General features: G+C 36.4%; 1 protein-coding gene across 3 annotated transcripts in view; it reads right to left on the minus strand.

The window, feature by feature from the left end:
- LOC110025403 overlaps positions 1-12500 on the minus strand; it is a 39061-nt gene that overhangs the window by 20825 nt on the left and 5736 nt on the right. For all 3 annotated transcript variants that reach the window (XM_020725871.1, XM_020725879.1, XM_020725863.1), the window contains exons 3-4: positions 9238-9289; positions 8836-8905 (exon numbers count right to left, since the gene is read on the minus strand). In XM_020725871.1, coding sequence (XP_020581530.1) covers positions 8836-8905; positions 9238-9289 — 122 coding nt within the window. The remainder of the gene's footprint in view (positions 1-8835; positions 8906-9237; positions 9290-12500) is intronic.

Below are 12500 nucleotides of genomic sequence, written 5' to 3' on the forward strand. Positions count from 1 at the left end.
TCTTCCGATAAGAGACACCAGACGGAACCGTCTTAATTCCCCAACCCTCGGAGAAGAGGTAATGAAGAACTTGCATCTCCAATCTCTAGCTTGTTGTTCCAGTCCGACAAAGATGGAACCTATCAGTTGTTTCGAATTGAGTGTAGCCATCAGACTCTGCGCAAAACAAGAAAACGTGGCTAAATGCGTCAACGGACCTGGGAGCGCCTTGTTGCCGAAGGAGAATAATGTTGGTCATAATCGCAGCCATGGAGTTTGGTTTAATTTGAGCGAAAATAAACCCAATCAATTGGAGTTCGTTACACGAAGGAAGCCGCAACCCATAGTGGAATAGGTTTCGGTACATCACCAAATCGTCACCAAACATGTTGATCGCCCTTTCATCTAGGCGGGCAGCCTGCAGCTTAATGGAAGGGTCAAAAATAAAAAAAATTTCAATAGTAGTGATGTCGAACTTTGATAGAATAGAACATTCAGCAGCGGCCACCTGACCGAAGGTATGAGGGGTGCACTTCGAAGCAATATGAGTGAAAAAGAATTGAGTAACGAGTTGAAGACATAAGATGAATCAAAGAGACGAAAAAAGAAAGCTAGAAGGTGAACTCATGGGTCCCTCAGCACCCATTTATATGAATCTAACGCGAGATGAAACTTTGGACACAAAAATCAAGAAAGACATCTTGTCAAACACAAAGACCTAGATTTGTAAAAACCAAATAATTTAATGTTTAAAAAAATCATGATTACACGAAGATTTAATCTGAAAGAAAACATTTCACCAGTTGATCCTCGACCACCTCGACCAGAACTAAGCCTCTCCTAACTAACCTCCTAAAAAAAGTCTTACCACCGAGATTAAATTGATTCACTCGGTCGGCCTTAGAACGGACATTCATAATAACGCGTCCTTTCGAAACCAAACAATCTCGTGGTGAAGACCGTCACCTTCCTCGCGCATTTCCTCTAGCCTCGCTTGTAAATTTCGGCTCTGGAGGACCAGAATCACCTTTATTTCTGACAGGCGACATGTCAGGACCCCGGGCACGGTCGACTGTCCTCAAGAGCCTCATCATGGATCATGTCATGTCTGACCGAATGACTAATCACATTCGTTTCGTCGCCAGCCAACCCCTTTGGACCCGAGACTATCCGTGAGATCGGATCACCGTCGCTAGCACCAGCCGACAATTTTCCAAAACTAGAGTTACCATCTATGAAAAGAAAAATCATCAGCAAGCATCAAGCTAAGGGAGAAGAAAAGAAAACGAGAGAACAGTTTTACCCAAAATGACTTAACTTAGATTTCAGCCAATCACTAATCATTTAAATGTATCATTAGTAAATTAGATAATCCATCCCTAAACACAACAAAGCATAGAAAGATGCAAATGAATTCACAAAATAACATTTTTTTCAAATTCAAATGTACTTCTTAGTATAGAAAACCTTAAAAAGCTTTCTAAGAATACCCCAAATGATCATCTCCCATCATACTATAAATTAAAAAATCATAATAATCTCATTAAATTACGAGTTGCATTGCTTAATCCAAAATTTAGCATCTACAATTAATATAATCCATTAGTCTTAAAGCAACTTTTCACTCATCACATTCCCTTATTTCGGCTCAAATGATAAATCAATTTTAGAAAATATCACAACATTATTCAACATATCTAACATATCGCCCGAATGAGGTATATGAAATTTGTATTTAAAAGAGATTTTATAGATAGCTCTATTGTATGCACACATTCACCAAATAAACTAATTTCGTTATGTGTAGGCAAAACAAGCAAGGTGCAAGGACCCATATTTTCCCTAAGAAATCCCATCCCACATAATTCATCATGTCTCTCAAGACCGACTAGTTTGTGGATTTCAATCTATAATATTGAAGATTCTGCAGTGTTACAAGTCATTAGGAAATTTACCAGAGCAAATATCTTCAAAATCACCCAATACAATATATAATTGAGCTAATTAATAATTTATTATACCATATTATTTGATTCAAAAAATGCTAATGAAGAGATCACACTCTCTTGCCTACTCTCCTTCTGAAAAGCACCTTTATTGAAAAAGCAAAATATCTTAAAACTTCTTGCTTCATTAGGACCAGTACATTATTGTGTAGATTCAAATTTTCCCTTGATTTATGTATTTCTATTAACTTTGAAATTATATGCATTAAACCTCAGATAAAAATTAATATCTAAGAAATTGACTCAAAACAAGGCTTCTATAAGACAAAAATAAAAATCTTATGTATCGAAATATGATTGTAGATGTGATTATGATTTCATGTCAATGCAAAATAAAGTAGGCTTAGACAAAACATACATACAATACATGTTATAAATTATAAGCTTCATGGTTTCCCTTCATGTTTGAAATAGGATTGAAAATTTGTAGTTCACTTCCAGTCAAATTCAACCTCAGTAGTAGCTATATGATTGAATGCAAGGCATTAAAAGAATCAACAATTACAACATAATCAGAATCCTTAATTTCTTCGTCATGTCATAAACATCATTAAAATCATTAATCCCATTACCTTATTCCTACATGCTAATATGCAAGTTCCTACTGAGACACATTAACAAAGTGACTAATTTAATGACACTTAAAACATGCATTTGCAGAAATCTTGGACACAGATGGCATTAATTTCCCTTTTTTGTTTTTATTGGCTACAGTATTACCACCCTTACATACAATAGGTGCAATAGACAACTTGATTGCTTCGATAAAATGCTGCACTCCCTGAATATGTAAGAACCCTCTTAGCACAAGCATTTGTTCAATACTAATATTAGTTGAAAAATATGCTCAAGTGATAAGATGTGATGTGGTTTTATCTCACCCTTGAAGTCGGATCCTAAACTAGACCAAAACCCAGAAAGAATGATTTTGGGATCTTCAATAATCTTAGTAGTTTGAGCAGAGTCGAAATTTTTTCATGTATTCAACAAAATTTTGGTACACTGCTTTAATGAATTTAATTCATCGAGCAAATGATCACAGCATTATAAATTCATATGTTTTTCTTTGGAATACTTTCATTTTAGCCCAAGTTATGGTAGTTTCCCTTCGTAACTCCTCTCATTATCTCTCCATAATCACCTAGCTAGATTTAGAGTGACTAATTAACGGTTAGGCAGTGTTTGTCTATCAAAGTAATCATCAAAATCTAATAAATAGTTGGGCTATGCTTTAGGATCAATTTTACTATTATAGGCAGACACTGTAATTTTTAATTTTCTAATTAAATAATCATCCACGTCAACATTTTAACGACTATAATTCCAAGAAGCATTAATATTAAAGACCCTAAATTGTCTATCGAGATGATGTCATGTCTCCTACAACAATTAAGATTCAAATAAATTGATTCAACAATTTGATTGAATCTGTTTCAAGTCCACATGCATGAACTGGATTGGCTTATAAAATCAATTATTGTTTTAACTAGGTTAATGAATTATATATTTGATTTTGTGAATACAACAATTTCAATATTGCAAATTTATTAAAATTCTACAGCTTACACAATCTATTCAGTAGCCCTGATAATTAGCCATGCCACAATTTTACAAGTTTAAAAACTTTAAGCCCTAAAACTCTAATGCCAATTTGATTCAAGGTGAGTTCAGATTTCTTAATGCAAATAATATAATACATAGTAGGCTTTCATAAAAAAACTAAGGTTCACATATCACAAATTTATCAAATAATTCAACTAGATAATTCAACTAGTTTTTTTTTTTTTAAGTTAAAACAGAAAAGATTCAAATTTAAAACTGATTATTAAGGAAAAGATTGAAAATATCCAAGAATTTCAAGAAGAATTTGGAAACAATCAAAACAAAAAAACAAATGAATTAAATTCCACTATCATAATTTTAACAATTTTTTGCAGAATTTTTTTACCAAAATCAAAATCACTAAACTAGTTAATAGCAGAATATGTAGAAAAAATAAACAAGAAATGAAATTACCAAAGTAAAATAAAATAAATCAAGATTTGCTTGGATATGACTTCCTTCAGAATAATAAAATCTTATGCCACATTCAAAAGAATTACATATCCAACTAGTATTGACGAGATTGAGCGGGAAAGTAAAATTTTATTCAAGCAAAAACTTATGGCTTTCATGCCTCAATCCACTATTTATAAAGTCATCATAACCTATGTCAGCACAAGATGTCTCAATTTAGATTTAAAATAATTCTTAATTTAAAATTTTCAGGCGACTAAACATCAGCTAACCCATCCAAGAATTTTACAAGGTAGTAGCCGCTAAAAATGAACCACCCCACAAATAAGATTTTATTCCATATAGATAAGTTCCACTATTTAAATACATTTTAGGGAAAAAAGCAATTGGAACCATAAAGCCCAAAATAACTTCGAGCCGCAAGTACCAAGCAAGTTCTCTCTCCTTTGTAATGAATAGTTCAAAAGCCCAAGGAATAATAGTAAATTGATGCGGAGCAGGGGGGGCGGTAGAGCATGTGGTTGGCCCTAGGTGGGCTGGTCTTACTGCCTAAGGGGAGAGGCATCCCCTTCCTTACTTATCTTATATCATGAATAGGTCCTTTGCTTTGTTTAGAGTTAGTTTTTCCTGAGATTTTGTTTGGACAGCCACCTACATCCCCATTTTCCATTACAGGGTTATATCCAAAGACAAGAAGGTGCTCCGGCTATAACTCATCCCTAGGTGGTGTTTATCTCTCCTCTCTTGCTTATTGCCATATTCACTGCACCCCATCCATCTTGTTTCCCAGCCACTAATCCCTTTTCACCCCTGCTACTCCCACAAGCACCTAACATACACTCTTTTGGTACTCTAATCCCATCCAGAGCCTCCCAACTTTAACCCCTTCAACCACACTCCTTGCTACCGCCTCGACCACCAAACCTCTCTTTTCCAACTGCATACTCCACCGCCCAGCATTCCAGTCACTTCCTTCTCCAGCCTTCTGTCACAGGTTCTCCCGTGATCTGCTCCCCTACTGAACTGGCCAGCCGAGTGTCCTCCCTGTCCCTCCAATTGTTTACCCATATATTCCAACCACCTATTACTCCCATTACCCTCTCCACGCCACCCTGATGTCCGCCCCTCGTCGTCACGAGACATGTGTTGAGTTGTAATTTCTTTCGTGTTTGAATCTTTGATTGTAATCCCTGTTGTTGTAAGCAATAAAATTCTACTTTCCATTCGGGGTTTGTGTTAACTCCAGTATCATTTGATATCAGAGCTAGCCTAAACATAGTCTTATCCTAGGATTTCTTAGCATCCGCCTTACCCGTCCACCAAAAATTTTCATTCATATTCTAAAATCATATCTGTGATAGGGTTGGTGTAGCTCTTGGGACGGACAAAATTAGAGAAAGTCATCTTAGATGGTTTGGTTACATTAAGCGACGATCATCTGATGATCTGATTAAAAGAGTAGATGTTTTAGATTCGACTTATGTTAAGAAAGGCAAAGGTAGACCTAAAAAGACTTGGGCTTATTGTATAAAAAATGATCTTAAGTTATTAGAACTAAATGAAAATATGACACTAAATAGGACGCAATGGAGAAAAAGGATTCATATAGCCAACCACACATATTGGGATTAAGGCTTTATTGTTTGTGTTGTTGTCTATTCCCAAATCATAGCCAAAGTTTGACATAACCTTAATTTCCTAGTCCTATCCTAGGATTTCCTAGCATCCGCCTTACCCTTCCACCAAAAATTTTCTTTCTTATTCCCAAATCATAGCCAGCCTTGACCTAACCTTAATTTTCCCTTGCTAATTTTCAAAACCAACAACCCTAAATCAATTTTTACACCCACTTTCACCTCCCAACTCTAAACCCTAGCCATACAACAAAGGAGATGCATGCCCAAGCATACCCAGGAAAAGATACAACGAGAGAACCATCGACTTCAGTGGAGAGCATGCGGACATTAAGGATGACTCCCAAGAAGGACTTACCCAAAATGGTAACAGGGAAATTCGAAGAAGCAAAAGAGAGAAGAATTTCAACCCCTTCCATAGGGAGGATTTCAATGATGAAGAAGTAAGGCCACGACGCTTTGGAATCCAGTATCAGGGGAAACCAAGAGAAAAGCCCACAGATGGGGGACATAGGGACTTCGAAAAAAAGAGGATCTATTAGAGTTCAATAGAGGTATGAATCCAGATAATTTTATCGAATAGCTATAATCAATTAAGAGGATCATTGAGTACAGAGAGAAGCCAGAAGAAAAAACCTACCTCTTCACTACTGTCACGACATGTTTCTGAGACTCTACCACCTACAGCAGAGAGACCTATTAGTGGAGAGTGCACGGCGTAGTTTGACCAATTGCAGATGAAGTGTGATTTGGTCGAGCCAGAGGAACACAGCATAACTCGCTATCTAGAGAGCCTAAAGCCCCCTATTAGCAATGTGGTGCAGCTGCAACCTTATTGGTCACTTGAAGATTTCTATATCTTAACATTGAAAGTAGAAAGAGAGTAGGAACAGAGCAAGTAACCTCCACCAGTCAGGCAACCACCCATAGTTGGAGACACCAGCAGGAGCACGACTTAGGATAATGCTAGAGCCAGCCCCAGTGAAAAGATGCCTGAGAAGAGTAGCACACCTACTACAGTCCCCGCCAGAAAATGCTTCAAATGCCACGAATTTGAGCACGTTGCCTCCAGCTGCCCGCTGTCTTTTATAGAGCAGAGTGTCATAGAGGAGGTTAGCGATGAGGAGACAACTGAGGAACAGAGTGAGGTGTATGATCTCGCACCAGATGAATGTGAGATGTTCGTGGTTCGACGGGTCCTACAAACCAAGAATACAAAGATTCATGGTAGTTTCATCTCAATATATTCTACACTCATTGCATTGTGAACTGGAATATATGTAATCTCATCATCGATGGAGGGAAAAGTAAAAATGCGGTGTCTATAAATATGGTAAAGTAGTTGTGCCTTATGACTCAGAGGCACTCCCAGTCATATTCTCTAACGTGACTGAAAAAGGAAAACAGAGTCAACATTGACTGAAGGTGCCTAGTGAATTTTTCGATTGAAAGTCAGCTGCAAGATTAGGTGGTGCAACGTGGTCCTCATGGATGTCTGTCACCTTTTGTTGGGGAGACTATGACAATTTGACCGTAAAACTCAGCACGACAGATTCAGAAACACTTACTCATTCCCCAAAGAGAGGAAGTGCATCCTCCTTCCTTCGGTGGAGCCCGATATCACAGAAGCCCTTGCCAGCAAAGCAGCATCGGTGGGACTAGTTTTGGTAACAAAAATTAATGATAGAATTGACACACCAACTCGACACGAGACAGTCACGACAGAGAGCATTTCAGGGCATTACAGTCGATAACATACAATCCTGGCCACCATCGCTCGAGCAATTCACATTACTCTCATTTTTTATCAGGTTGAGCCGACGTCAACAGTATACACGTGGTACGCAGACTCAGTTCAACTGTGGACCATAAGAAGAGCGGATCGATATGGATGTATGCTCGCCAGCGGGGCAAGTCTCTCCGTTCTTTTGGGAGATAACGCAATCGACAGTCGAATTCATAGGCTGCTAGGGCCGCAATCAAAGATCCTTCAGTTCCAAGAGGTTACAACAGCTCTATCACCGACAACAGGCAGACAGAATATTTGAAGAATGAGGTCAAAGCTCCCCCAACCCCAAGAGACTGATGCGAGGCTAAGGGTGTTGAACCAGCCGATTCAGCAAGGGGTTGGCCCTAGGTGGGGCCGATTTTACAGCCTAAGGGGAAGGGTCTCCCTCTCCTTACTTTTCTACTATTATAAATAGGTCATTTACTTTATTGAGGGTTAATTTTTTCTATGGCTTCTGTTTGGACAGCCGTCACCGTCCCCTTTTCTTTTCTAGGATTGTATCAGACGACGGAAGGTACTCCGGTTGTAACTCGTCCTGAGGTGAGGTGTATCTATCCAATCATGCTTGATGCCATATTCCTTGCACCCCCACCCATCTTGTTTCCCAGCCGCTAATCCCTTGCACCCCTATTATTGCTGCAAGCATCTACCATACACCTTGTTGTTACCGTAATCACATCCAATGCCTCCACCTACAGAAGCTTTACCCCCTCCAGTTGCACTCCTTGTTGTCGCTTGCACCCCCACACCTCTCTTTTCCAACCGCATACTCCACTGTCCAGCCTTCCTGTCACTTCCTCCTCCAGCCTTCCTGTCACGGGTTCTCTTGGGATCTGCTTCCCCACTGGACTGGCCAGTCAAAATTCCCTCCCTGTCCCTCCAACCATTTAATCAAACACTCCAGCCACCTATCCTCCTCTTATCCTCTCCACGCCAACTTGTTGTTCACCCCTCACCGTCGCGAGATTTGTGTTCTGTTGTATTTTCTTTCATGTTTTGAGTCTTTGATTGTAGTCTCTATTGTTGTGAGCAATAAACTTCTATTTTCCTTTCAGGTTTGGGTTAACTCCGGTATCATAAATACTAAAGAGCACAACATCAATATAAATAACTAGCATTGCAATAAAAAAAGGAAGCAAGAAAAACTTAAAAATAGCGTTTATTTTTGTGCCTAAAGGCTCAATCTAGTAAAGCTGGTTGATCATTACAATCCAATAATATTTCACTATTATAACATCAAGAATAACAATTTAATCAGTCAATCTTTCAAATATCTTAGAAACATTTGAAACCAGCAAAGAAGGTACGAAAAGGAAAAACAAAATTAGCATGATGGTTGCATTTCTTAACAAGATTAAACCATAAAGCTTCCAAACATCAAGTAGCATACTGCCTTGATTTTTAACTGTACCAGCATTTCCAAATTGAAGAAGCGATCTAGCAACTGCAAAATCTCATCTGCTGTGAATTGCTTCTCAAAGCTGCAGGATCATTGGACTTGATTTAAAATTTATTGTGCTTGAGGGTAGTTCTGTATATATTTTGGTAACAAAAAACATCTCTTTATAAAGAGAAAAAGTATCAAAATAATCCCCAACTCTTTGCATGGGTTCATTATACCCAGAGTCTATAAAAGTGTCAATTTAGTCTCCAAAAAAATGAGCTGAAATAGTCCTCGCAAACAACTACTTCAGCCCCAATCTAAAAAGTACTGCGATTTGGTATTTTTATGGACTCTGAAATAACCCCATCTAACCAGTCAGTGGACTATTATGGTACTTTACTCTAAAAACAAAATTAATTAAGAACTAACCTTTTCCGCATATATTCCATCAGCCCATAAAGAACAAAGTGGCGATGTAAACCTATGAAAAGCAATTACCTAAATTTCTTAGTAGTATATATTAAGGAAAGGTAATCTTTTGGAGATTTAACTTTTAGAATCCAAAATAGCAAGTGCTTTAATTTACTTTTCTAAAAGCCTGCTTAGAAGCCCATATCTTCCAACATATGCATATGTTTCACTAATTAGAAAAAATAAGAATCAAATGTCAACTTCCATTCAACCAATACCCACAAGAAATTGTGTCATAGCAAACTTTATTGGATTTCAAACAAAAATAGATGCGTGGATCCTAAAGTTACGTGATCCAAATTCAGATTGCATACCTGAGATATAAAGTTTTTTTCTAATTATCCAATTATGTGTTGGAAAAAGGTAAATCCAAACAAGAACAGCTCAAAAAAGTTGACAAACCCGTGCATTAGGTTTTTTTTCAAAATAACACGATGCATATTAATAGCTCTAACCAACCAGTCAGAAAAACTTTTAAGTATCACTTACTCGCTAGTTTCACATGAAAAAAAAAATCAAATAACTTAAAAAAGGAAATATTACACCATATCTCTGGTTCTCGAGATGCTCAGGTGATGTATAATACATTGGGGGTTATATAGAACAGACAAAACATTCAACAAAAATACAAATACATATGACATGAGCTATTAAGCCAAAAAAATATATATATATTGACGTCCTTTTACTAAAAAATAATGTATATCCATTCAGATAACTGATTGATGTACTTCTACTAAAAATTGGCAAGATAATTAATCACAACAGCCGCATGCATAAATAAAATTTCAGATTACAAAAAACAATTCAGATTGTAGCAAATATGGCAAAATAATCATTTCAAACAATAACAAAAAATATAGAAAAAAGGAAGAGAATAACAAAATAAAGTAAGGGACAGAAAACATCAAAAAAAATATATGCCTTCTGCCTATACGAGAAGATAATCTCCGCCAAAATTCTATAAGATCATTACTTGACCAAGATTAGAACCTGGAAAAAAAAATTCCATACCCATAAGAAAAAATTATTATGCTGCAGAATTATTTTTTCTTGCCTGAAGTATATCTCAAATTTATAAGAACTCCTCACATGAACCTCTTGTATTGGACCAACAGCTAAAATGTTGAAAATAAAAATGAAATCTCAAAACTAACAATGTTACAACTTTATTCCTGAAACATAATCCAAGGAATAAAAACAGATAAGAAAAAACTGCAGGATGAGGTTACCCTCCAATTTCACAAATCCAGCAGACCACTAGGTTAATTCTGCAAACCCAATTACAGCATAAATAAGAGTTTCAGAAGTTCAGCATAAAAAGTCCCCAAAGTTTATTGGCCCACGCATAAGAAGGCTTATCAAACATCAACCAACAAGGTCTCAACCCAAAAAACAAATTACCCCGAAAGCCAGGCCTCAATAATTTCTTTGATCATAGTCATGCTTAGGAATTATAAAGCGTGATTCTGGCATGATTCATTTGACCTAATTACAACCGAAATGAAAATTTTGAAGCATAAAAATTGAGTTTCTGATGAAGGCTGTAGGTTTAAGCTCAGCATTTATTAACTCTTGATTGGAAAAAAATAGATTACTATAAATTATATAAAGTTCTTTAATTTCTTTAAGAGCTATCAGTAAATCGTTAAAAGTAGGTCTGTTGAACTAATGTACAATAGAGATAAAGCATCAATGGCAGCTGTTCATCATTGATAATAATTTCTGACACAAATTAGTATGATCATCTAGAGATATTGCAGATGATGTGTTGTATTGTCACAGCTCAACCCGGGTATTTTAAATTATCAAAGCAGGAACGAACAGCCGGACAAGAGAGTCACACTAGTCCAACATTTTCAACAGTCTAAAATTTTATCCAAACAATTAAGAGCCACTAAACAACAATATTTCTAGACATCTAATAACAATTTCTAGTAAGGAAATTTAATACAAGGTATAATATTTTCATAACTATTTTCATTAGCACATGTTCTAATGTAAACAAATTGTCTTATCAGTTTCATTCAAAAGAGTTTTTTTTTCTCTAATAAACATATAAATAACATGTCAAGTCAAACAAGAATTTATTGTAGTTCAATAATATACTAGTTCATTTATGCATATACCCTCATGCATATTAATTAAAAATGATTCCAAAATAATATTTTTAAATTTTATTAAGTTTTTAAACATTTATATTTCATTTTTTTAAAGTCATTTTAGGAGCATCGTCCAAAATTTTATACCAATTTATACCAATCGAAAGTCTTTTCCTTTTTTCAGATCTTCTATAATTTTTTTACGTGTGCCGGTACAATATCGCCTCCAACTACTATTATAAGAGAGTTAACTCTTTTGATTGACTTATTACAACCATTCCACTTGATTGACTATAAAAATTGGTTTAAATGTAAAAGCTTAGAAAACTGAGAAAAATATCAAACGGCCCGCAAGGAGTCTAAAAGAACAATCTATGACGCTAAAAAATTTGCTTATAGTGATCTTTATAATAGATTAGATACTGCGGAGAATAAAAAATATATGTATAAACTAGTCAAACAAATAGAAAAGAGAAGTAAAGATTCAACTCAAGTAAAGTGTATTAAAGATGAAAGTCAATAAATATTGTTCCTTAAAAAAAGATATTCAGCATAGGTGGGTGAGTTATTTTGATAAACTTTTTAAAGAAGTTTCTGAAAATACGATCGACCTTAGTGATCTTAATATCGTTAAAAATAATAAAACATTTCATTTTTACCGTCGCATTTTGGACATAATTGACTGCATTGATCTCGGTAGTTTCTCCCCCACGGAATTTAAAGAACCCAAAGGAGCATGAGTCATATATTCTGCCAAACGTCGTTCTTGCCAAGGTTGTATGTCTTTTTTTCAGCCTACTCAAGTCCAAGCCATTGGGACCTCTTAGAGGTTCTAACCAGGGAGCACGAAGATCCCAAAAACGCATAGTTTCTCCCCCAAAAATAACCTCTCCGGTCGGAGAACGCATTAGATATTTACCTAACCCAGTGGGTCCTTGGGCGGATCCCACGTTAGCCCCAAGACGTTGGTCTCTCACTAGAAAAGTAAATGCTTGAGCTTGAGAAGCTTCTGGCCCAGTAGGTCCGTAAAACTCACTAGGATAAGCGGTATTATTGAACCAGACAAAACAACAAGCGATGAAACCAAAGACAGATAGAGCACCTAAACTATACGACAAA

Source organism: Phalaenopsis equestris, unplaced genomic scaffold (assembly GCF_001263595.1).
Source record: "Phalaenopsis equestris unplaced genomic scaffold, ASM126359v1 Scaffold000002, whole genome shotgun sequence".
Taxonomy (NCBI): Eukaryota; Viridiplantae; Streptophyta; class Magnoliopsida; order Asparagales; family Orchidaceae; genus Phalaenopsis; species Phalaenopsis equestris.